The sequence below is a fragment of the Haemorhous mexicanus genome, chromosome 23 (assembly GCF_027477595.1).
Source record: "Haemorhous mexicanus isolate bHaeMex1 chromosome 23, bHaeMex1.pri, whole genome shotgun sequence".
Classification (NCBI taxonomy): domain Eukaryota; kingdom Metazoa; phylum Chordata; class Aves; order Passeriformes; family Fringillidae; genus Haemorhous; species Haemorhous mexicanus.
This window is the reverse complement of record NC_082363.1, coordinates 4,268,167-4,293,657: the sequence shown is the minus strand read 5'-3', so window position 1 is coordinate 4,293,657 and position 25,491 is coordinate 4,268,167. Positions and strand designations below refer to the sequence as shown.

General features: G+C 45.6%; 2 protein-coding genes and 1 long non-coding RNA gene across 10 annotated transcripts in view; 2 read left to right on the top strand and 1 right to left on the bottom strand.

The window, feature by feature from the left end:
• The window catches only part of CAMTA1 (calmodulin binding transcription activator 1), a 242,332-nt gene extending 223,188 nt beyond the window's left edge, over nt 1–19,144 (top strand). For 4 of the 8 annotated variants that reach the window (XM_059866809.1, XM_059866808.1, XM_059866813.1 and 1 more), the window contains 3 exons: nt 881–1,074; nt 1,641–1,715; nt 15,633–19,144. In XM_059866809.1, coding sequence (XP_059722792.1) covers nt 881–1,074; nt 1,641–1,715; nt 15,633–15,696 — 333 coding nt within the window. In that variant the 3' untranslated portion in view covers nt 15,697–19,144. Of the gene's footprint in view, nt 1–880; nt 1,075–1,640; nt 1,716–6,426; nt 6,458–9,736; nt 9,919–15,632 lie in introns of all 8 variants that reach the window. The other 4 variants (XM_059866816.1, XM_059866810.1, XM_059866815.1 and 1 more) reach the window with 3 other exon arrangements.
• LOC132337857 (uncharacterized) lies at nt 17,979–20,657 on the bottom strand. Its single transcript, XR_009489286.1, has 2 exons — nt 20,471–20,657; nt 17,979–19,982 (listed from the first exon to the last, which is right to left on the bottom strand). It is a non-coding gene; the product is annotated as an uncharacterized LOC132337857 (long non-coding RNA).
• A 310-nt stretch (nt 20,658–20,967) lies between these two features.
• VAMP3 (vesicle associated membrane protein 3) lies at nt 20,968–25,335 on the top strand. Its single transcript, XM_059866922.1, has 5 exons — nt 20,968–21,125; nt 22,329–22,410; nt 23,586–23,744; nt 24,352–24,403; nt 25,160–25,335. Coding segments are annotated over exons 1-5 (315 nt in total). The 5' UTR covers nt 20,968–21,123; the 3' UTR covers nt 25,180–25,335.
• Nucleotides 25,336–25,491: the final 156 nt, after the last annotated feature.

Here is a 25,491-nt window from a genome sequence, read left to right as displayed (position 1 = left end):
ATAGTAGCATAAATGCAACTTCTATTCATTATTCTACATTTCCAGCTTAGAAAGGACTTAAAAATATTCATGAATGCACATGGTTTCTGTTAAGTGGTCATCACTTTGCATGCTGTCAGAGGAAAAGGATGTGGAAGAAAGATTTTCTTTCTAAGAGTTTGTATCTGCTTTACTGGGAATCACAGGGATAGAAATAATACAGTGCTAGATGGAATTTATGACTACTCATGCAAATTTGTGAGTTCATTGGATGCTTGTTATGGATTTCTAATGAGATTTAGTTTTGCCTGTGTTCTTAGGCTCAATATTAGACTTACAACTATTGGGGTTTTTTTGGGGTTGTTTGGTTTTTAAGAAAGATGGGGACAGACATTTGTTGCAATAGGACAAGTGGTAATAGTTTCAGACTGAAAAAGGGTGGATTCAGATTAGATACAAGGAAGAAAGTTTTTATAATGGGCCTGGTGAGTCACTGGCACAGGTTGCCCAGAGATGTGGCAGATGCCCTATCCCTGGAAACATTCAAGAGCAGGCTGGATGGGGCTCTGAGCAGCTTGAGCTCCTTGAAGATGTCCCTGTTCATGTTGGGGGGTTGGACTAGATGACCTTTAAAGATTCTTCCCAGTGCAAAATATTCTATGATTCCATGAATCCAGTCAAACTATTCCACAGGCAGAAAAGCAGATAGCTGTTTTCTTGATGCAGATGAAGTTCTGCCCCTAATCTTACAGTTGTTCCAGTTTGTCACCATTTTCTTATGGGAATAGATACTTCATTTACTTCTCATCACATCTTAGTGGCTCACGAGTCTTTCACTGTAGGAACCTGCTTCTTTCTGGTCCTACTGGGATGCCTCAGCTTCTCTCTGTTTCTGTTGTAGTATGCACTTTATAAAAAGATGACGCAAGCTGCCATTCTTATCCAGAGCAAATTCCGAAGTTACTACGAGCAGAAAAAGTTCCAGCAGAGCCGCCGGGCGGCGCTGCTGATCCAGCAGTACTACCGCAGCTACAAGGAGTGCGGCAAGAGGAGGCAGAACCGCCGGGCAGCCACCATCGTGCAGCAGAAACTCAGGTGAGCCCCAGGCTGCTGATGCTCTTGGGATCTTTGTATATTGCTTTGGTGCTCTTCAAGGCTGTGCTGTGCTTCACAGACAAAGGCCAGTGGGAAAAGCAGTGTGGTTTGTTGTCACTGACATATTTTATGAAAAATCTGTTTGCCAGGATCTTTTCTCCTGAGAAGCTGGGAAGCTTCAGCTTCTCCATGTTTTGCTACTTTGGAATGTGATTTGGAGAATTGTTTACCCAGCTTGTGAAATTGTTTTTACTTCATGACCAATGACAGCCACCTGTGTTGAGGCTGTGGGTAGTCACAAGATTTTATTATTCATTCTTTGCTAGCCTTCTGATGTCTCCTTTCTCTTTCTTTTGTATAGTTTTAGTATATCATTTTCTTTTAATATAATATATGTCATAAAGTAATAAATCAGCCTTCTGAAACATGGAGTCAAGATTCTCATCTCTTTCCTCGTCCTGGGGACCCTCAAACACCGCCACAGTTCATAGGATAATTGTTCTTGCATTTAGTAGTATTCTCCCCAGTTTTGCCTGCACTTCAGTGTTGGGGTTTTTTGTGTTTAGAAGCAGTCTGCTTACCAAGAAGCAGGATCAAGCTGCTCGCAAGATTATGCGGTTTTTACGACGCTGCCGCCACAGGTATGACACTGTCTTTTGGTATCTGCCCTTCCTCAGAGCACTGTGACCATAGCCAAGTGTGTCTGCAATGGGTGCAATGTAAATCTAATAGAACCAGCTCACTGCAGGTCTTAAAGAACAAAGCTGAGCTGTGTCCATGATGCACTGTAAAATATGAAATCTTCAGCTTAGGGCTGTTGCTGAAAGAGAATTGTGTACAGCTCCATTGCTTATAATGTAGGACAGCCCAGGTTGTTTGACTTTAAAAGTTGGACTTGAGGATGTCTTAAAAAGCTTTTTAAATCACAGCTACAGCTTCTGAGTGCCGCCCAAAGCATTCATGGTATGTGGGAAAGTGCAAAAAGTGATGACAGCTGGTGTGTGCTGGAAATGCCTTTAGTTTGGACACAGAATCATTTGGTTGGCTCTCCTCAAGTGTGTGTTCTCTTCAGTGTGGGTAGGTGGGATGTGGCAGAAGAGCAGCACAGGTTAGTTCATGTCAGCCACTCCACAGCCATGAAGATGAACCAGCATGAGAGCAGCACAGGCTTGCCAGAGTGCTCCCCTGTGGCAGCCAGCAGTGCCATACCAGCAGGGTGTTTGCTGTGGGTTTTAGCTGAAAGGATCCCCTATATGATCACGTTGCAAACTGTGACTTTGCGTAGACAGTGGTGAATCCTGAATTTCTGACTCTGCCCCCTCCATTCTCACTACCCATGCATTTCATCCACTCAGGAGCTGATCACACCTGATGCATTTTGAAGCTTGTTTAGTTCAGTCCAGTGACATTTAACAAGGAGAGCTCTTAGAAGCATGTGATAGACTCCTGATTTTAGAAACAGACTCAGTCCTTATTGCAGGATTTCAAAGCTCCACTTTGTAGAAGGTCTGTGTGGCTCATGCTGTGGAAGTACATCTTACCTGCAGGTTAAGTGGGAATTAACATGTGTGGACAAGAAAGAGGGCTTTGTAGTTCCCAGGCTGATTCCAAGTGCTCTCGAAACAGCCACAGTCATTGATGAAGAAGCACAAGTGACTTCCCTCTTTCAGCAGGGCATATGGAAGAGACCAAAGTGGTTGTTTTGTTGTGTTTGCTGTGCAGCATGTCCTGGAGGTTCAGAACTTGTGTGTCCTCTCAGATCTGCTTGAGATCCGGGCAGTCCCTGGGGGAACCACATGCCAAGTTTCCATCCATGGGGTCTCTGGGGTCAGCCTGAGAGGCTCTTAGAGCCAGCTCAGACACAGGCCTAGGGAATGCCTCTGGTCTGGCTGTGTCTCTGGGGTTCCCACCAACACCCAGGATGTGCCATGCACTCCAAACAGGGCTCAGTTAAGACTCCAGCTGTTGAGTAACACAGACTGTGCAGGGCTTAAATTGCCCATGATTCCAACAGTTCTTGACTTCAGCTCATTGCCTTCCTCTTTCTCAGTGTCTCCTCTTCCCTTTGCAGAGAGACCCTGCTCATCTGCACCCAGGGCCAGTCTCCTCTCTCCAGCAGCACAGTTGCTGCACTGGGCATCCCTGCAGGAGGGTTTAGCTCTTGGGGAGTTCCAGACAAAAATCCAGCAGCGGGGGGGGGATTCTCTGTCATTAGACTCTCTCTGATTCACATCACGCTGTGCAGTGCTGGAAGTTCTGCAGCAGTGCAGTCCTGTCCCATGTCCATGTTTGTTACCAGTTGTGGTTGCTCAGGAATTCAGTCATGGTTCTTGACTAGGATGCAACAAAAGGAAAAAGTGACTTGCCTCCACTGAAGATGTTAACAGGGTTTCAAAACTGCCTTGGTTTACCTTCCAAAATAGAAATGATCACAGGGTTATGGTTGCATGTTTTCTCCAAGCAATCATAAGAGTTTAAAACTGGGTTAATGTAACTATTATTAGTAATTGACTAATTTGAACAGGAGCATTGTGGCATTGATAAATGCTGAAAGGGAAAGCAGGACATAGCAAAATAACAAAAGCAGCACTCAGAATCTGCTTGAAAAATACATAAATTTAGCAGATTCGTAGAACTTCTTAGAAATGTGATAGGTTTGAGTCTCGTTCCCCGTTTTCCTCCTGCTTGCTAAAAAAGTTCCAGCAAGCAGAAAGGCATTTTCCAACAGTGTACACTTCATGCTCTGCACACTTGGGCTGCATCTGTGTTCCTTTAGTGTTTCATGGACCCTCGGGCTCCTGTGGCTGCTGGAACCACACAGGGATCTGGTGCCTCTGCTCTCTGCAGTCAGTGACAAACACTGTGTAAATCAGGTTCTTAGAGCTTTATTACCACACAGGATTTTGAAGACAAATTAGAAGCTTTTTGCTTGAATAAACAACTGTAAAGGAAAATATAATCCTGGAAAATACTCAGATCACCTACTCAATAGAACAGAGCTTCACTTGCTCCAGTATCTCAGCTGACTCAGACTGGCCTGTTCATTTCTTTGCTCGCTGTCCTGAGGAGCACATCCCTGTGCTTACCCTGGCACAGCCATATCCTGGTGAGGGCACCCACCTCCATTCCTTCTCAAACCTGGCTCTGCAGCCCTCTTTCTTAGCTGCCTTGTGGTGCAGGTACACTGGGGTACCAGGTGGAATTGCTTCCTTCTCACCTGCTCTTTCTCAAGCTTTCTGAATTTTCTTTGTGTCTCAATAAGGACATTGCTCCTCCCTGCTTGATTTTCTTGCTTACCTCTTCCTAAGGAGAGAGTAATAAAGCTTAGGATGCTAAGTGAGTTTCAGATCACCTCTATGTAATCTTCCTAATTATATCCCTTCAGTCTCCATGTGACACTCACACCGGGTACAGCTGATGAGGATGGGGCTGGTGCTTGGGCTAAGAGCCCACACACTCTGCTTGTTGAAATCTCATTGCAGTCTCCTCCTGTATCATTCCAAATTAGCACACTGCTGCTATAAAACAAGAATTTAAGAAAGCCCCCAGTCTCCAGAAAGAAACACTTCAGCCATCCAAGCTCCTGAACATCCAGGGGTGAGCCATAACAGCTAGTACCTAATGTTAGTTAATGCTCTGTAGTATAAAAATGGCACTGTGGAGCTGCTTTTTAAACCACAGTGCCTTGTCAGTGCAAGGGATAGAAATGACAACTATTTTTGGAAGATCTGAGGGAGTGAGAGAAAAGAGAGCATGCACAGGAATGTCAAACAAACAGGATCTTGTAACAGATTTCTGCCAGTTGATAGAGCTGGGGGAAGAGGCTGCAAAAGCCAGTGCAGTCTGTTGTAAGAGAGTGAGCTAAGTGAGAAAGCAGTAAATGCCTAAAGTTCAGAAATTCAATCTTTGAAAAATTGAATAGTTTAACCTTGGATTTGGCCACGAGTGGGTTCTGTTGCTGAGCCAAAAAATTCCTCTCAAGAGCTTATTCTGTAGCCTTTAGGTGAGATTTAGTCAGGGTTTTCCCAGGCAACTGTCTGCTTGGTGGGGGTTTTTTCTTGTTTAAAATTGATCAAAGTCTACTTTAAGCCCATTATGAGAACTGTTTGTCTGCTTGCATTCAGAACAGTTTAAATGGTCCTTTTGTCCTATTTTCTTTAATAACTTTTTGACACAAAGGCTTAATATCTCAAATGTGATTTTGGTCACCTTGAGGATCTGATCTCCTGAAATTAATGTTTGTTCCCTGACCAGAAGGTATTTCAGGTGTTTGGGGAGAGTTAATGAGAGGTTCTGCAATTGGAGCTCTCAGAAGTGGATGCATAGATGTTGATGAAAATCAGAAAATACATGAAAAATACATGAAAATCAATAAGTTTTAGTTGAATGTACTCTTAGAGAAGATACTGGAGCTCTAGTAGGTGAATGTCATGGAGACAAAAGGGATCATTCATCAGCAGGAGTCATTCTGACCCTCAGACATGTATTGTTTCCTTTTGACTTGGAACAAAACCCCCCATATTTATCCATCTATTGTCATATTCTCAAAAATCTGGTGAAAAACATGCATCAGCATAACATGGTATCAACATGATCTGTCACAGAAGGGTTGTTTATTGAGAATGAAACAAACTTCCTGGCCTCCCAGGAGAGCTTCACCCATCTTCCCATGGTGTCCAAACCTGTCAGCTTGTACTTGACTAAATTCCAGCCCAAAGCTTGCCCCTGACACCTCCTGTGAGCTGAGCTGCCTCCAGGCTCACTGTCCTGAGGCAGAACCAAAGCTTTGCATTGTTAATAACTTTGGAAAGACTCCACCTACTTAGTGATCCCCAGATGTGACACATCTAGAGCTGCAAGGAAATCTGGGAGCTCCGAATGGGTTTGGATTTGCTGAGCTGAATTCATGTATGGTACAGCCAGCTTGCCCTGGGAAGGTAACCTCCTATTTCCTGTTCTTTCTCTGATTTGTAGGAAACTTTTACTCTTCTGGGGGATATCTAAACAATTGCTGAGATGGAATTATGATCTGCAGTGTTTTCTGTGGAGTAGCATTTGGGATGAGATAGAAAAGAGGTGATGCTGCCAGGGGAGGCAGGATGCAGCTAGAAATGCCACGGGACTGACAGTGTTAGGTTTTTTCTACTTGCTTATAACTTTCTGCCCTAAAGCACCCAAACACAGGACTGCCCTTCCCTGGTAAGGAGGAGTCCCTAGGCAGGAGTGGGAAGGGTTCTTTCTCTCCAGGCAAGCAGAAGTGCTGCTCCTCCTCCCTGAAGTGAAGCTCTGGGTAAGGTATGGTTGTTGCCATGTGTGTCTAATGGCTCTTTGGTATTGTTTTGCACTCTAAAGCCCTCTGGTGGACCATAGGCTGTACAAAAGGGTGAGTGTAGCTGCCTGCTAGCCAGTTCCTCTCTTCCATTTTAAATATATTTGCTTTCTGCTTGCTTGCATGGGGCTGCGGCCGAGATATGCCAGTAAGTTTCACCTCCATTAATTCTATGAAAGAATCTTTAATAAACTAACCCTACTGCAATGACTAACACTGCTGCTTTTGTAACAGGACAGAGCTCTGCAGTAGATGTTACCAGTGCATGAATGTGTGAAAAAGGACATGTATATTCATCATGGGCATGCTTAGATGGCATTGTTGGTGGGGTATTTTTTCAGTATCCAAAATGGCTGTGAGTAGATGTTGGAATTTGACAGGGTCTGCACTCACACACTCAGTGAACTCTGTTGTCATGGACTGCAGCAGCATTCAGGATAGATCATAGGAAGCTGCACTGCAGGTGCAGCCTACTCTAAATGAGTGCTTATTTCTGCAGAAGAGCTCCTCACACTGCTCTTTACTCCCAAAGGTGGTTAAGCACCAGTGTTTGTCTTCTATAACTTGGTCTTTGGTAAGTTACATGTCTGGTTGCATTATAGGGCCAGCTTTTTGACAGCTGTTTATCTCATTTATTAATCCACATATTGGGAAGGAAAACAAAAAAAAAAAAAAAAAGAAGTGAAGATGCTGTAACTGTGTAGTTATAGTAAGTGCCAAGAGAGCATCTGTTGGGAGTCTCATTCTCAGCATAAAGAACCCACTCACCTGTGTACTCAGTGGTGTTTGTGGCTGGTTGGGTGTGAGACAACAGGGTGCTAAGAGGTGGTATTGCCTGGAATGAAAAGAAAACAATATCAAAGGGCTAATATGAAGAGCAGTTCTTTAATGAAAGCATTAGGTGCAGAAAACATAGGTAAGAGCATGTGCAGTATAGGATTTGTACAGTTTTTATAAGGTTAATTAATTAGTGTATCTATTAAGTAAATCCAATAGTTTCACCCGTGGATGTGCCCCTTGGAGTGTCTCCAGGAGGTTCTTTGCCCTGTATCTTGTTTTGACTCTCAAATGCTGGTGCAAATCAAGATGTCCTTGTTCTTTTCTTGAAAATAAGACTAAATAGAATTTCTAGAGTGTGACATAATGTATGAGAAAGGGTTAGCTATTGAACAGTTAAGAAAGTGCTAGAAACTGTAAAACTGTATGTTAGAAACCTACAAAGCTACAAATACATGAAAAAGCTAAAAATCTTTAAGTATCAGTAGGAGAATTTCCATGACAGGTTTCTCAAGGCCTGTGCTTCAACGGCCAGACCAGCAAGGCTGCTCTGGTCCATCTCACACCTGAGAGGTTGTTAGGACAGCAGGGTTTTTGTAAAAAACTGCTGCCAGAAACTTCACCATTTGGGTGCTTATTGCTTCTGTTTTCAGCAAGAGAGTGGTGGCCTGGACCCTTGCTTCCATGTAATGTTGTAAAAAGAAAACTGCAGTGTTGATGGCTGAGTTTTATTGACTTGGAGTTGCAGAGATTATTTTCAAGACTCAGGAGTGAGAGCCTGAGTGAATTGGGCCTGAGCTTGCTGGAGACACCATTATTTAACTATTTATGCTAACAAAGGAGCAGCTAATGACATTTGTTTCCAAATGATGACTTCTGTGCTACCATTTTTTGTTGTATGTCCTCGGTTTTTTAGAAGTTAAAATTTGGAGGTTTTACTACTAACAGATGAAGCAGAATTGGGTGAAATGAGGGCAAAGGCCCAGATGTGCCCTGAGGGCAGGCTCTCCAGGGGCTGCTCTCAGCAGAGGCCAGTTGCCAGTGCTGGAGGAGAAATGGTGCCCTTTAAAGGCTTTGTGTATGTGACAGCATTTGAGAAATTAGCAGGAAGCAGATTCTGGATGTTTGGTAGCATTTGCAGGTTCTGCCTGGGATGACCAGTGATGTGTGATGGATGGGGAAATGGGGTGGCTCTCTGGAAAAAGTGAACTGTGAGCTGTCTCAGTATGTACTGGCTGCTGTTCTGCCAAAGTAAGTCTGTGATGGCAAAAGTTCTTTGCTGCTTTGCATTCTGACAACACCGTGTGTGTGTGTGTGTGTGTGTGTGTGTGTGTGTGTGTGTGTGTGTGTGTGTGTGTGTGTGTGTGTTGCTGGAGTGCACAAACACCAGGAGTGTTCCCAGGCCAGCTGGCACAGCCCCTCCTGCTCAGGGAATGCCTGCAGACGTGTCTGTAATACACAAATTGGGTGTTTCCTGCACATGTGCTGTTGGGGTGTGCAGAGAAATGATTGCAGCATTTGCTCCTGGGTTTCAGTTTTAAAACTTTCCAAATTGAGTGATTTTTTTTTTCCTGGATTTATTTGGGTGACATTACACTAGGATCAGTAAAGAGGAAGAGGCAGGAGATTTTACTGGCTGACTCTTGTGACACAAGACTTGGTATCCATCTGCAGGAGAAATCAAAATACCCTTTAGGGGAAAAAACCCCAGTTGCTGTTGCCTTTAAGAGTAACAGTTTTCATCTTAAGGAAACCTGCTTCAGTAGAGGGATTTCAGCTACTTACCATGCCCCCTACACAAATATTTGCCTTCATATTGGTCAAACCATCCTCTGTAGCCTCCTGCAAAAGAGAGTTCTGTTCCCAGTCCAGGTGTAGAAGTGAACAAATTGCCCAGCTGCCTGCAGTGTGACCCTCTCTGCCCTACCCTTTGCAAGAGATGATCTGGAGGAGATCACAAGGAGTGAGTCTTTCCCATCTCAAGGGGATGACAGGCCAGGCACCTTCTGCCTGCAGCAAAACTTCTGTCCCCTCTGGGGCAGAGCAAGTGCACTTGTTACCCGTGATCATGACTAATAAAAACTGCCTTCATTCACCTTTCATGTACAAATAAGCCCCCTTACCCCACCATATTCTCACAGTTTGATTAAATGCTGCTCTCCAGTTTAGGGGAGTTAAGGGTGTAGCATCTGAAGTAATTTCTCTGGTAAGTACAGCTGCATTTCATACCTGAATAAACCTCTGCTGTGTTTTGTTGTTCTCTGCACTCTTCCCTCTTTTGGCATTTTAACAACAAACCTTTTCCTACTCCTGTGCATCTAGGACTTGTATTTTTAATGTGGTTTTGATCTGTGCAGTGCAGCAGACATTACATTGAGGTTCCTGGTTTCTTGCTTCTCTTACTAAGATGGAGAATAGAGGACAATTTCAAGGGGTAGGAAAGTCCCATTTGTTTGAGTTTGGGACAATGTGTGAAAATGTCATATTGGGATATGGGTCACTGTACCTGCAACACAGGTTTTCAAAGTAATTTCTTTTTTCATTTACCTCTTGCAGGGGCTGAATATGTTTGGAGCTCAGATGTGTGTGTTAAATTGCAGACTGCATGCTCTGGGGTGTCATTCTTATTGGGCCTTTCTGTCTTTTTTGTTTTGCTGCCTAAATGAGGTATCTGGAAAAAGGCAAGATCTCCCTTGTCTTAAATATCCCACAGGCCATTTCAGCTCTCAGAGCACCAGGTAACTCACCAGCCAGCCTTCTCTGGCTCTTGCACCCTGTCCTGTAAACTGATCTCCAGCATTTGGACTCATTCAGCATTTCCCTGGCTGGGCATTATGGGGTCACTCTGGTGGAGCAGCTTTGTGTTATGCTTTACCCATGAAGCCATCCTTTGCTGTGACCTTCTCTGAGTAGGGCTGGTTCATCTGCTGGCAGCCTGTCCAGGACTGGGGAGGGCATGGCGAGAGGAGCTGCCACTTGCTGGGGCTGTTGCTTACTACATTGCTTCAGCACATACTGATGTGCACTGTCCAAGTCAGCACCATGGTGTGAGGGGCAGAAACTTTGGCTGGCTGGAGCAGTTTGGGAACCAGGATGTATCTCCCAAGAGTCAGGGTTCGAAGCTCATGTTTGAAATCATCTTCTCTTCCCTTTGTGTATGTCAGCATCACGGCTGTGATTTCAGACACCTCAAGTCATCTCTATTGCACGTGCTTTTTCCTTCCATCTGCTCTTCAGCACTTGCAGAGGGAATAACTTGGTGCCTTAGAAGTGCTTACTGTTATTTGGGGCTTCACCAGTGTAAAATCAGATGTACAAAGATGTTTTGTGCATGGTTTCAGAGCTGCTGGCATAGGATGGTGCTTTTTGTTTGGAGATCTGCAAAACTCAGGGCCTGTTTCCCATTCTGGGCATCACTTGAGCTGTCCTGACTCCAGCCCTCATTCAGCTCAGGGAGGTTCTCCCAAACCAGTGTGACAGAGCTTGTAGACTCCTGGAGAGGTTTGCACACCATCCAGCAGCACCTGGCCTGCTGCTGTCGCTTCCCTTGCCCTCATTTCCTCTGTTGTTTAAAAAAAGTCTCACTGCAAGTCCACCAAACTGGGGTAAAACATCTTCTCTAAGAACATTCTTTCTGCTGTTCAGTTCTGTAAATCCCAGTAGTGTTCTTTTCCTTGCAGCAGTTTATTAATGCTTGTAACTGCAAATGCTACACTTTGGTTCTCTTCCCTGCCTCAGTTTAAGACTGGAAGAATGTAAAGAAGATTGCCTGATAGCATGAAGGCAGTGCTATATTGTTCACTTAAAATGTCTCCTAGCAGCACTTACTCAAGGGATTTCTGTTCTCAAGGGTCCAAATTTGTCCAAAATTCTTCCCTGGTCAACCTATGTTTTTTAACTGCAGTTGGAAATTTTGAGGGTTTATTACACTGAGTATTAATGAAGAGAATACCAGTTCCTGCTATTGTTGTAATCAAGTCAAGTACCACTGAGTGAGGAACTCAAGAAGAGTTCAGAAAAGACTGAAAAGACTTCTAAGACACAGGAAATGCTGCAGTGCAGGCTAACCAAGAAAGAATTGGATGAAGACAATTATTTTTAGGTTCTCTTGACAAAGCATTTCAGAAAATGGTGACCTTGGTGCATGCGCTGGTTCTGGCACCTCCTGTTTGCCATGGTTTGAGGAAGCAGCTTGGGGTTCACAGCACCACCTCAGAGCTTCCCCAGTGACACTCTGGCCATGGGCTGGTTCCATTTTTGGTACCATTTGGAGGTATTTCAGTTCACTTGGCTGTGCCTGCTGCAGAGCCCATGGTGAGCAGGGCTGCCCTGTGCCAGCTGCCAAGGAGAAGGAAGAACTTCCCTGGCATCCCAGGGCCAGCTCTGGAGAGAGGAGGAGAGACTGACAGCTGCAGACTGCAAGTTTCCATATCTACCAGGCAGTGTGTAAATGGAATAAAGGACTCAGAGTACCCACCTGCAGTGGGACACACACACTATTGCATTGAACAAAGATATTAGTCAATAAAAAAATATGGTAGCTTAGTGAATTTGGGTGGTTATCATCTTGAGGCCTAAGTGTGTAAATGCTGTGGAATGCAGGGTTTGTTTTAAGCCATTCCATACTAAATAGCATCTTTCAGTAATGTACCTGTGGCAGATCTCAGTTTTTACCTTTAGGGAAATTCTGTACTGTTTTGTGTCTGTGTTTTTCAGCAGTAGTTATTACACCTGCATGTAAATGATGTAAATCCCACCTGACCAAGGAAAGTGTTGCAAATCCAAAGTGTTTGACTCTGTCCCACCTGGCATCCTTGTCTCTAAATTGGAGGGACATGGTTTTGAGGATGGACCACTGGGTGGATGAAGAGCTGCTGCTTGGCCACATGCAGAGAGCTGTGGTCAGTGGTTTATGGTCCACGTGGAGGCCAGTGCTGAGTGGGGTCACTAGTGGGGTTGATACTGTTCAACATCTTGGTCAGTGCCATGGGCAGGGGGATTGAGGGCACCCTCAGTGAGTTTGCTGACACCACTGAGCTGTGTGGGAGGGAAGGGATAGATCCAGAGGGACCTGCACAGGCTGGAGAGGTGGGACTGTGTGAACCTCAGGAACAAAGTAAAGGGCAAGGTTCTACACGTGGGTCTGGGCAGTTCCACACACACAGACAGGTTGGGTGGAGAAGTGATTGAAAACAGCCTCGTGGAGAAAGGCTTGGGTCATGGTTGATGAAAAACTCCCCATGAGCTGGCACTGAGTGCTCCCAGCCCAGAAACCAATTGTGTCCTGGGCTGCATGCAAAGGAGCACGGCCAGCAGGGGAGGGAGGGAATCCTCACCCTCTACTCTGCTTGTGTCAGTCCTGCACACAGTGCTGGTGTCCCCAGTGTAAGGACATGGAACTGTTGGAGCAAGTCCAAAGGATGCTGTGAAGTTGATAAGAGAGGACTGGAGTGCCTCCTCCACAAAGGCAGGCTGAGAAAGCTGGGGCTGCTCAGCCTGGAGAAGAAAAGGTTTTGTGGAGGGTGCTACAGGGAACCTTAAAAGGGAATTTTCATCCAGAACTGTAGTGATAGGGTGAGGAGTAACTGATACAAATTGAAAGAGGGGGATTTTAATTTAGATATTAAGAAGATTTTTTTTTTTTTTCTGTGAGGTTTATGAGACACTGCAGTAAGTTACCCAGAGAAGCTGTGGCTGCCCCATCCCTGGAAGTGTTCAAGGCCAGGTTGGATATGGCCTTGAGCACCCTGGGATAGTGGAAGGTGGCCCTGCCCATGGCAGGGGAGTTGGGGCTAGAAGATCTTTAAGGTCCCTTCCAACCCTTTACATTCCATGATTCTCTTTCTGAACCAGGACCTCTTTTAGTGCAAATGCTGAGTGCTGCAGTAATTAACTTCTGTTGGCATGTGTGTTCCAGGCAAACAGATGCAATAGTTGTGCTCCAGTGCAGATATTGCATGCTGTAGGTTGAAGTTTGCAGCAAAGCATGTCTTGCATTCTTCCAGTGAAAGTGCTTTGTTAGTGTAGCCCTTGCATGTGAAGTGCTGAAGTAAGGAATAGCATGTCTCAGTGAAAGAGCCACCAGCTTCTTTAATGTGCATGTTCTCAGTGAGAGATCTGTAATAACAGGTTAATTTTACATTACAGTACTGAAGTGCAACAGAAAACACTTGGAAGTTGCACTGCAAATCATGCTTTAATTGATGGTACCTTAAACACAGCTAATCTAAGCTTTAAAAATTGTCCATTGCACAGAGGCACAGCATCTTTTCTAGCACAGCACCAGGGATTCTGGCTCTCCTGCTTCTAAATGGTGCACTACTAGAAACAGTAGTTAAAAATTCTGGGGAGAGGCTGCTTTTCTGCACCAAGAAAATAAAACTAGATATACTGGAGATGAGTAACTTGTCATGTGTCACTGTTTTGGCTTACTGTGTCAGCCCTCCTGTGTTTCCTGCAATGAAAAGGGGATCTGACTGTACCCAGCATGAAGAACCCCAGTGAACTTAGAACTCTTAGAGAACAAACTTAGAGGCTTGTTGCTGCCTTCTGTGCAGTGCTGGAGCCTCCACTCTCTTGATGTCAACAGGCTCTTTTAGACACCAGCCTGTGTAGAGCTAAAATCTTCCTGTAGGAGATTTCTCTGTGAAGCTGTAGCAGTCAGGCTCAGCATGGCACTGTCCAGGCAGGAACTGAGAGCCCCTGGTGCTGTTGGCTGCCTTGTCCCTTCCTCAGCCTGGGACCAGAGCACTGCTGGGCTTGGATTTCAGCAATGTCAGTGGCCTTCAGACCCTGAACACACCCACTGTGTGCACTTGGCTGGCAGAGCCCTCTGTCTTTCCATACATGATATTCTCCAGCAGTGGAATTAGGATAATTAACAAAGGTCTAACCTGCAGACAGGTTAGTCTGATTTGACCCCTGTTGGCCACATTTCACAAATACTGAGAATGCATTTGAGTGCTAGAGCCTTTGAGTCAGCTAAAACAGAGGTAAAAGCAGCCAGCTCCCTTTTCACTGTGGTTCTGACTAATAGTACATGCAGAAAAATGAATAAATAAAATGGTGAGATGGAGCTGTATTTATAGAGATCAATTTATAGCCTTCATTCTATCCTTATATTAGCAGGCTGGTGCAAGAGCCAAAAGATGTGTGGGTGTAAGTCTATGCACAGTAGCTACAGACTGTCACTGCTGCTGCTCAGCTCCCCTGATGTGTTTTTTTACTTTTATTTACTTGGGCTTTGTTACTTTCTTTCACTTGTAGCTGGTTGCCTTACACAGACTTGCATCTCTGACACTATTTTTTGTACTTTACCTTTGTTACTTGTCCTTTCAAGTTTTTGCAGCATCACATGAGCACTTGAGCCTATGAAGGCTTAGCTAAATCACCTTTTTTTTTTTTTTTTTTCCTCCTGTAATCTGCTCCTTTTGCAGGGGTCTTCCCCTTGCAGGAGCAGGGGGAAGACACGTGGAGGCAGGTGGCAAAGGGAGGAATTCCCTGCAGGTGGAGGCAGAGCCAGCCCCAAGCACCTCTGGGCACCTTTGGGGCAGCACAGGAATGCCTTTGGATTTGGTCTGGCTCCTTTACACTGCACACAGCCAGGTGCTCAGCCTGAGCAGGTTTCCTGCAGCCCCAGCTCCAGTGCAGAGCTCTCTTTCACTTGATGGGATTGAAATGATTCCCTTCTTTTCACCCTTTATTTAATTTTTAACTCTTTCAGTGATGGTTCAGTTCTTGTGGTGGTGAGTTAGAGGAGGTGATGTATGGCATGCATTTGGGAAAGTTGAGAATTGGCCACATCTAGGAGGAGTGATTTCCACACTGTAGGTTCATCTGCCTTGGCACTCAGCATCCAGCATCCTGCACTGCTGGGACAGCACAAAACATGCTGCCAACAGCATGATAAACACAGGGCCACAGCAGCTGGAGAACTTGAGAAGCAAAGTGTCTTTCTTCACACCCATACTGGTTCTTGTGCTTGTACATAAACACTTTCTTCTGTGAGGGCCTCTGTAAACACCAGGCTTCCTTTCCAAGCTGGACAGAGTGATTTTCCCCCACTCTGCTGTCACTGCCTGAGCACTGTGTGGAGAAAAGGATCAGCACTGAACAGCCCCTTTGCTGTGAGCAGCTGCAGGGTCAGGCAGGGACCAGCAGCCCAGGGAACCACAAGCCCTCAGGCTGACACCAGAATGAAGCCCAGCTGTAGCTGCCAGTACTGGGAAAAAGCAGTGGAACCAAGTGTGTCTCTGCAAAGGTGTTTGGGATCCCCAGTGGCCTGTTCTTGCACTTCCAGCTGTTTATGGTGTTGGGAAGGTGTTGCCCTCCTGTCGTGTCTCTGGGAGCTGCCTCTTCTGCACGGGAGGTTGGAGTGATGAATCCTTTTGATTGTTCTGTCTTCAAGAGATTTGTAGTAGAAGTGTTACATAGCTCCTCTTTGTTTTTTCAGAGTGAAAGAATTGAAAAAGGCCAAGGAACTTGAAGATACGCAGCAGCATCCCGTAGCAATGTGACATTGCTTTTCAGACTGTTTTCATTTTCTGTTTTTAGCAGAGACATGCAACAACAACAAAAATACCCACTGCAGTTCTGGAAATACCAGCTGCAGGATTTTAACAGTAATGTTTTGGTCATTGCATTTGCACTTTCATGGACAACTTTTAATTTGTTCAGCAAGACATCTTGGAACTCAATCTTCTGTTGGATCGTGGGGAAAACAAGACACCAGGAGGAAATCGTGAGTTGCTTCATTCTCCGAGGAGGAAGGAAGAAGCGATTAATAATCCTTTTCATATAGGGCTGTATTAAACAACATGTGGAACTGTACAAATATTATACCAAAAATATTGTTCAGAAAAGGTGGGAATGCACAAGCAACACAAGAATGCTGTTCCTGCACCTGTCAGTCATCTCCAAGAAACTGAAGCTTTGAGAGTCTCAGTGGAGGGGCTTAGATCAGTACATCTTTATTGGGTCCATGCATCTTCATTTCCTTCGCACTCCTGTCCTTTGTGTTTTATTTAAACCTCTACAGCACACTTAATGCAACTTTTTAAATCTGCAGGTTTTTAATACATCCCGTGGGAACTTACAGGAGGGGTTTGGTGTACGAGAGACACGGGTATTGCATGAGGAATGGAGAGAGCAGCTTAAGCAAGTTTTACACTTTTTTTTTTTTGTATTTTTACTAGAACCTGCAAACATATCAACTGTCATGTACTTTCTCTCATATTCAGCACTTTATTTTCTAGCCTTACCTTCATGTACTATTGTTTTCATTAAGTTCTCAAATAATTTGTAAAACATGTAGCTTTTTCTCTTATGTACTTGTCAAACCTCTTGTCATTTTGCAGAGTCACGTACATATGTTGCCTGGACATTTTATGCCACCTAAAGATCAGTGGTGCTGCATTCTGGCCAGTAAATTTCTTATTTTGGCTACTTCATCAAAATCTGGGCAGTTTCTGTATATATAGAAGGTAGAAATGGAAAATGAGAAAAAAATATTTGAAAGGGAATATATTGATTAATTACTAAATATTTTATTCACAAAGGGTCAATAACTTGGCAAGATAAAATTATTATTTGTATAGTTTTGTCTGAATGAACGAGAAGAGTGTGGATGTATTGTTTGTACATATTGTATATATTAAAGAGATATGTGCATGAACTCAAGAAAAAGAAATGAACAAAGCAAAGCATTAGTGGCTATGGTCTGTAAAATGAAACAAAAACTTTATTTCACTATAAGAAACTTTATTTTAAATGTTCTTTAGAAGAACATTTTTGCTAAAGCATGACTAAATGGCAAAAAAGAGCTACTGTATTTAGACTTAGGAAAAAAAAGGCAGAGCAACATTACTTTAAAAAAAAAAAAAAAAAAGAAAAAAAGGATATGTTTACATTTGATTTTGGCTACCAGGAGTTTGGTTCAGTTGGGTTTAATTTATGTATTCCTTCCTTCTTTTTTTTTACCCCCGTCTTTTTCTTTTTTTTTTTTTTTTTTTTTTTTGCCAATGGTGCCAAGTAATGTGAATGCTAATATTGCTTAAGAAAATTAAGTTACTTTTGCAAAGCAGATAATCATAAGAGTACAAAAACCGTATCTAGCTTAACACCATACACTCACTCCAATAAAGAACACTTAGAATGAACATAAAATGAAAAAAAATAAATAAATAGTACGAAAGTAGAAAATATGTTTCACATTTTCATATCTCCTGCTGGAAGTCAGAAAATGTAATAAAAATTGCACAAAAAATTTTAAAAAATTAAGTAAAACTTTAAAAAAAAAGATGCAAACTGATCCTGTAGGGGTGTCATGGTATATTGCTATTTCCACATAGTGAGGAGCCAAAGAAATTAGATTTTTTTTAAATTGAGCTACTAATTTAAAACTGTCAGAGATTCTCAACAATGGGAACCAGTTCTGATCTTCATTACACAGGAATGTAAGGGAAGAAACTCCTGAAGTCCGTGTCATTACTTGTGGGTCACGTACATGTGTCTGAGATCAGAAACTGCTCCTGTCTGTTTGTCTCACTCGTGGCAGTTTAAAATTTCTGAATGAACTTGTGTAAATTTGAGATTGTTAGTTTTGGAATAGTTGTTCTTGCTTGATCCCGGCCACCAACTGCAATGTTTAAACGCAAGGCTTGTTGTGAAGCCAAAAAATATTCACACATAGGAAGCTTTGAAACTGGTGTCTTTAAAAGAAGAGTAAAAACAAAGATTGTGGCAAAAAAACTGGGGTCAGTGCTCTTGGTGCCTTTTCTATAATTGTACCTGTTTTTAATTACTTCTTTTCACTGCCAGCATTGAATTACAGTAGATGTGCTATAGCTCATTATCAGAATTCTCTTGTACATTTCTGAACTGCTGCTTTATGACCTGATTCAATTTTAAAAAAAGGGAAAAAAAGCAAAACAAATGGCCTGGCGCTCACACTGTGCCTGTGGGCAGCCTCAAAGCCTGATTTACTGTCTGCAATTGGAACCTTAACCATTAAATTTTCCTCTCATGCCAAAACAGAACTGGAGACGCTGAAGAATCTCCTTTGGATGAATTGGAAATGCTCTGTATTAGTACTGGAAGAACTCTTGACATTTTGAAACTGAAATATTGCACCCATTAACCAAAATGTGACAATATAGAATTGATCTGTTCCTAACAAGAGTAGTGACCTCAGTGGAAATGTTTTAACTCCTTGTCTTTACAGAAAACCATTCAGTAATATACAGAGCTATTTCAAATTACTCTTCCAGATCCATGGGCCTGGTGGTGTATCTACTAACCTAGATCCTGCTTCAGCCAAACGTTTAAGGCTGTGCTGGCTGTGGAGCTTGCAGGCAGTTCTGCAGCACAGCTCCAGGACTCCTGGCATGCTTGGAGCCAGCCCAGCTCCCAAGTGCTTTGTTGTGTCGGGCAGAAACCCTTCAGTGTGTCACTGGGCAGGGAGCAGCACTCCCCCCAGTGAAGTGATTCTTCGAACCCTCTTCTTGGTTGTGGAACTTAACATTTTCACCTAAGATAAGTAAGTGCAGCTTTCTAGGAAAAATTCAAATTCCCAAGTGCCAGGAGCCAGATCTTCTGTCTTCTGAGAATAGAATCGCTCCTTTGTGAAACACATTCGACAGCAGTAATACTGTGTGAAAGAAATACAGAATATAACATGAACCCCCTCTCTGGTTGCACGCTTATGGCAGTTCCACACAATAGCTGGTGCCCAATGGGGGGTCCCCAAGACTTGCATGTAAAACTAGTATAGATGTCTTCTCTTTTGTAAGTTTTATTTTTGTAACTGTGCATGTAAAGCATCACTGAATCAATGGATCTGTTGAAGAACTCAGCTGCTGGAACCATGCAAAATGTTTTGAATTGCCCTTAAAATATGGAAAATGTTTTCTGAATGCTTTATATTCTTTCTGCTGTAAATTAAAAAAGAAAATTTCCCCATACAAAGTGTGTGCCTTCTTCTGAACACGTCTCTTCAAGAGCAAAGTAGTCCTTTAGTCACTCTAAGGAACCACAGGAAAAAAAAAAAAGTTTCTGCTCTGCATGACCTGCTTGTAAGAATATTGCATCTGATTTCTTGGGGATTATGATGTGACAGTCCACAGCCTGCCTGTGAGCAGGTGCAGCCCCCAGAGCTTGGTTTGCAGTTCCTCTTCAGTGAGCAATCACTTCCAGGGTGTTTTGTGAGAAACCATATAGAGCTGGTAGCAAAATGCTTAATCCTACAGTGTACACAAAGCAGAGCCAAATGGCAGAATTCAAGAGGGCTGCTGATACAGAAACCTGAGAGGTCACATTTAATGACAAAATTAACTGAAACACAATAACTATTGCACTAATCAAATGTGTTACTTATGAACTTATATGTTACTTATATGTTACTTATATGTTATTTATGTTACTTATGAACTGGTCCTCGAGAACAAAACTTGTTGAGAACAGACTACATGGCCAGCCCAGCAGGCAAAACCTGAAAACAGGTTCAATAAATTAAACTGGTCTGTCAGAGACCGTGTTAGTACCATCATGAGTAAGCTCTTCTGAAACCCGGCTCCACAACTGAATTCGAGATTTCAATAAGAGAGTTTCTTCTTGACTGCAGAGAACGTTTAATTATGTTCCTCCTTTAGAATAAATCAGCATTTAACTCTCCAAATTGCTCCCATTTTTCCATCTTACATGGCTATGGCTGTTAATTGCTGGGTTCTTTACCATCGAGGCAGGCTGACCCAGTCCTGAAGGAAGGCACCTCCTCCCTTATCCCCAGGGGCGTGGCGGGAGAGAACTGGAAGACCAAACATGAGGGGAGAAAAATGCCTGGGGTGAGATAAAGTTTAATAAGGGGGGAAAAAAGAAGAGATAAGTCAGAACACGTGGTGCAAAGGCCGCCAGTGCCTCCCTCCCACCGCAGGCCGATGTCCCCTGGCGGAGCAGCCCCGGAGCGCTGCCCGCAGCACCGAGCCCCGGCGTGTCACCGGGGCTGCTCCGGTCACCGCCAGCACCGTGCCGGGACCCGGGCAGCGAGAGCGGGGATCCCGCCGGGCGGCCCTGGAGCCGGGGCGGGGGACAAGGACAGGGACAGGGACAAGGACAGGGACAAGGACAGAGACAAGGACAAGGACGGCCCCGGCCCCCCTCATGCGCTGCACGGACACGAGTGACAACACCACGGAATGCGCGTGGCTGTGGCTGTGGCTGTGTGTCCGAGTGTGCGTGCCCACGTCTGTGTGTCCGTGTGTGTGTCAGTGAGTCTGTGTGTCCGTGTGTCCGTACCCCTGTCACTGTGCGGCTGTGTGTCCGTGTCTGTCTGTCCGTATGTCCGTGTCCCTGTGTTCGTGTCCCTGTGTCCGTGTCTGTCCATCCCCGTGTCCGTGTGTCCGTGCCGAGCCGCTCTCCCCGTTCCCGTTCCCGTTCCCGTTCCCGTTCCCGTTCCCGTTCCCGTTCCCGTTCCCGTTCCCGTCACCGTCCAGGGCGGGCAGGGCCGACACAGCGCCCCCCAGCGGCCACAGCGCGGCCTGCGGGGGCACGGCCGTGGCCCGGCCCGGCCCCGAGCCCCGCCCCCTCCACCCTGACCCCGCCCATCTTCCTGAGTCCGCCCCGAGCCCATCGTCCCGGTCCCAATCCCGCCCTGAGCCCGCCCCGGGCCCGGCCCGAACCCATCGCGCTGAGCCCGCCCCGAGCCCATCGTCCCGGTCCCAATCCCGCCCTGAGTCTGCCCCGAGCCCGCCCCGAGCCCATCGTCCCGGTCCCAATCCCGCCCCGAGCCCGCCCTGAGCCCGCCCCGGGCCCGGCCCGAGCCCATCGCGCCCGCCCCGAGCTCGCTCCGGGCCCCGCCCCGTGACTCGTCAGCGCGGGGCGCCGCTCGCAGTTCCCGCTGGACCCGCCCGGGCGCTGCCGCCGCGGCCCCGTTCTCCCCCTCCGCCAGGATGTGAGTGCGGGGCGAGCGGGGGGATCTGGGGAGCGGGGCGGGCCCGGCGGCGGCGGGAGCAGGGCCCGGTCCGGCCCGCGGGCGGGGGTTCCGGGAGGGGCTGCGCGGAGGGGCGGACACCGCGGCGGCGGAGGCGAGGCCCGGCCCGGCCGTGCCTTGGGCCGCCCCGCCTGAGGCGCTGCTCGGGCCGGGACCGGGGCGCTGGCCCGGGCTGCGCAGGCCTGGCTGTCCCGCGGCTCCGGGCGCGTCTGAGAACGGGGCCCGCCCTGCCGGGACAGCGCCTGCCGGGCACCGGGCGTTGCTCTCTTTGGAAGCTCGCAGGAAGCGCTGTCATTTCCGAGGCTGCTCACCTGGGACTGGCACTGAAGCGGCACCGAAGGGTGGCGGCAGCACCAAAACAGTGACCCTGTGCTGCACAGGGCCGGCTCCGAGCCTTGCCCTGGCTCCCACTTTGTGCCTGTTCTCATTACGTGCGAGTTAAAAGCAGTGTGCAAATGTGTAAATACAGGAAACAGTCGGACTTGGCTGTTTGGAGTACCAGGATGAACTAAACAAGCGCCTGATGTGAAAGAAGTAAGAACATGGAAAAGGAAACTGAGTGCAGATAGTTCTAGAGATGCACGTTAAAAACCTGGCCAGGTGGTGAAAAGGTAATGAGGAGTATGTACAGAAGCTCTTGCATCCATTATAAAGATGCAGAGTGTTGTAGCTGGTAAAAAGAACTCTGTTATGAATTCAAAGCTGACCAAAGGTAAATTTTGTATTTTACAAATACTTTTTCCTTTTGGTTCTTTCTCTTGCTCCATATCAACCATTTCAAAAGAATAGAGAAGCATCACTGGAAAATCACACAGTTATAACAAGTATTAAGTTTTTGTATTTAATTTTTTGTAAACTACTGTTGCTTGAAGCTTAGTATTTGTGTTCATATGGGAAAGAAAGAACACCCCTGAGCCAAACTGCTCCCTCTTTGAGACCTCTGGAGCATTGTTGGAGCTGTCCCCTGCCTCATTGTAAAGCCACTGCTGCCTCTTAGCACAGCAGGCAATTTGTTGATGTTTGGGACACTGCATGGGTTGCACCCACTGTTCGCTGTTAAAACACCATTTCTCCAGTGAGAAACGGCCCTGTGTTTATTACAAGGACACAAGTTTGCAGTTTTCAGGACTGACAGGTGTGTAATGATGCCTTTCTTTACTGCAGGTCGGCCAATGTCCCTGGGAGCTCAAACATGGCTGCTGGCAGCAACCGCCGGCTTCAGCAAACCCAACACCAAGTAGATGAGGTAAAAGTCTGGTCTGGTAGTAGTGTCATTCTCTTCCTGCAGGAAACATGAAGGAAAAATATCTTAGCAGGGATATTTTTTTCCAAAGCAGTTTTCCCTTCATTATATGAAGGGGAAGCAAAGAGAGGTTCCCAGTGTCCAAACATTAGCTGCAGTCTTGGTGCTTGAGGATTTGGCATAAGACAAAACCTTTTGTTTAGAGAGAATAAGCTTTTTTCTCATCAGTAGCCATGAAAGCTGGCTACCAGATGTGATTTTTGTGGAATCCAAAAGCCAGGATGGCTGGCAAGTATTTCTTGACATGGTTTACTATCATGTTTATATTCCTCAACTCCTTCTGAAGCAAGTCAGGAATTATTTCCCAGCTTTGAAGGCATGCCAGCACTACTGACTGTGGAAACCTAGAGCACTTGGAATATTTCTGTGTCTGTTCTGAGGTGCCCTGACCCCCAGGGCAGCACTGACTTTGACCCTCATTCATGCAGAAAGTTTCCCAGACTGCAGGATAGACTGGAATTAACAAGTGTGAAACAGATTATAGAGAGCAGTGCAGGTGTGTCACTTGGTGAGACATTGAGGGTTTGGGATTTTTAGGATGTTGTGGATGGCAGCAAGGTGGAGGGCACAGGGTGCTGTCCTGGGTTTCTTCTTCCTGCTTCTTCTTCCTCCTTCTCCATGGGTTTGGGTGGCATTTTGTAATTGGGCAGAAAAGTCTGCACTGCAGCTCTGTGGGATCAGTTCTTGGATTAAAAGGGAAAATAATCCAGGTGTCAGCTCTTAAGTGGATAGTTTAGTCTTAAAAGACCTTGTACCAAGAGATTGTTGGGCATTTTGTGCCTTGTAATGAAAAGCTGCCAAGCTCATGGTTGTGAGACTGTTTGACTGATAAGAAATAATAAACACCTGAGTCTGACCGTGAACTACTGTCTCAGTGCCTTCAATCCAGACCCAGAAAAACCCACAACTGGTACCACCACAATTCACTTTTTAAAGTAGGCATTCAGGGCTTTTAGCCACAGGTGGATCTCGTAGTTTTCTTTAAGCTTATGGCTGCATATACTAAAAGATAATAGCTCCTGCTTCTGAGAAAACATTGATTACCTTGTGGAGCTGTCTGCTGTCTGTGGCTGTGTTGCACTGTGTGGTCACTCACTGTGAGCACTGAACTGCTGTAGGTTGTGGACATCATGAGGGTGAACGTGGACAAGGTTCTGGAGCGGGATCAGAAGCTGTCAGAGCTGGATGACCGCGCTGATGCCCTGCAAGCTGGGGCCTCCCAGTTCGAGACCAGCGCGGCCAAGCTGAAGAGGAAGTACTGGTGGAAGAACTGCAAGGTAACCTTGGCTTGTGTGCCTGCACTGTGCCTGGAACACCATCACAGTTTGTGTCTCAAAAGGCAGAAAGCGTTTAGCCAATGTTTTTTAAGTCACAGCATCTGGTTTTTAAAGCATGGCATTACTTTTTAAAGTAACAAGCAGCTTGTTGCTGGCTGTGCTGCCCTAGGCAGGATCTTGTCTGATAATGGCCAGAGGGGAAGCAGGTCAGTAATCTGAGAAACAAGGAGAAAAGGCTAAAAATGCATTGCTTAAATTAATGTGTGGGAAGTATTAGAAAGTGGAAGAAGCTCACTCAGACTCCTGTACTTGTAGCTTTTGCCAAAGTTTGGAATCATCTTTGGTGAGTAACAGAACAGCTTGTGCATTCACTTGGGACAGGCTTTATGTGGAGAAACCCATATTGCTCTGTGTGCCTGTGTGCATGGCCTGCCACCCCTGAGTGCTAGTAGTGGATTGAGCTTGCTGACTGAAGAACCTTTGCTTGCCACATTAGATCTGACAAACAATGCTGGAAGTCCCTTGCAGGGGCTGTTTTCCTGTACCCTGAGGGCACTTGGTGCTGTTGCATGGTGTGTAGTAAGTGTTGTATGTCTTTTTTTCACAGATGTGGGCAATATTGATAGGTGTTGTTGTCATTATCATCATCATCATCATTGGTAAGTTTGACCAAAATGGGGTTTTCTCCTAGGTTTGGAATGGATACTGTTATTTTGCTGACTGATAGTTTAAGCAAAGGCAGGATATTCAGATGGAAGTGTATCCAACATGAATTTGAAATAGCAGTGATGGATTTAACAGCAATTGCATGCAGTGAGTGGCAGACTGTGATAATGTGGGAGCCCCAGTACTGGAATCTCAACAAGTGAGGGTGACAAAGGTGAAAGTGAAAATAGCAAGGGCTTGGAAACCAGGAACAGACCTGGGTTTATTTTACAGCTGCGGAAGTGTAACATGAGATTCCACACTCTCACCTTGTCTGAGAGCTGTTATCATCTGCTTTGGCTTCCTGCTTTTTTGTGGCAGTTAAGAGTGCACTGCTGTACCAGGGAGCCTTTGAGCAGAGGTTTGGCTGCTGGTGAAATGAGACTAACATTGGGTTAGGATAGAGGGCCAGGTATGGAATGGTTCAGTCTTTGAGTCCTCATGTAATTGCCGAGGGTTTAAGGGGAATACAAAGTTTTTAAGTTTGTGCTGTAACAGTAACAAGCACAGCAGTAACCATTGACATCAGAGACATAGTCCTGGTGTGCAAGCACAAGGGAAAAATACAACTAAGAAAACCAACATGGGCAAATTCTTAGATTTAAGGGATTTAAGAGGGATTTATCTCTATAATCTTAAATTCTTAAAAGGCGGGATTGTTATGGTGAGGGGCTGAAGGACACCATCCAGCCTTTTTCTTCTCTTTGTAGTCTGGAGTGTGTATTCATGAATTACAAGAAGAAGCTCAATTCAACTGAAGGTGCCTTTGGGAATCTACTTCAGCCTCTCCACTTCAAACCTGCTGCCTTCTCAGCCCGTTTACTGCTGTTTAAAGCAAACCTATTTTGATTACCGAGATGTTAACTAACTTTACTGGTGGCCTTAAGACACTCCTGTCATTAATTACTAACCAGCACAGCTCACGGTGCCTCAATGACCGGGGCCCCGCCCCGCTCGGCCCCGCCCCGACCACGCCCAGGGGCGTGGTCGGGGCCGCACGTGGCGGCGGGGCATGCGCGCGCACGGGGGCCGCGTGCGGCGC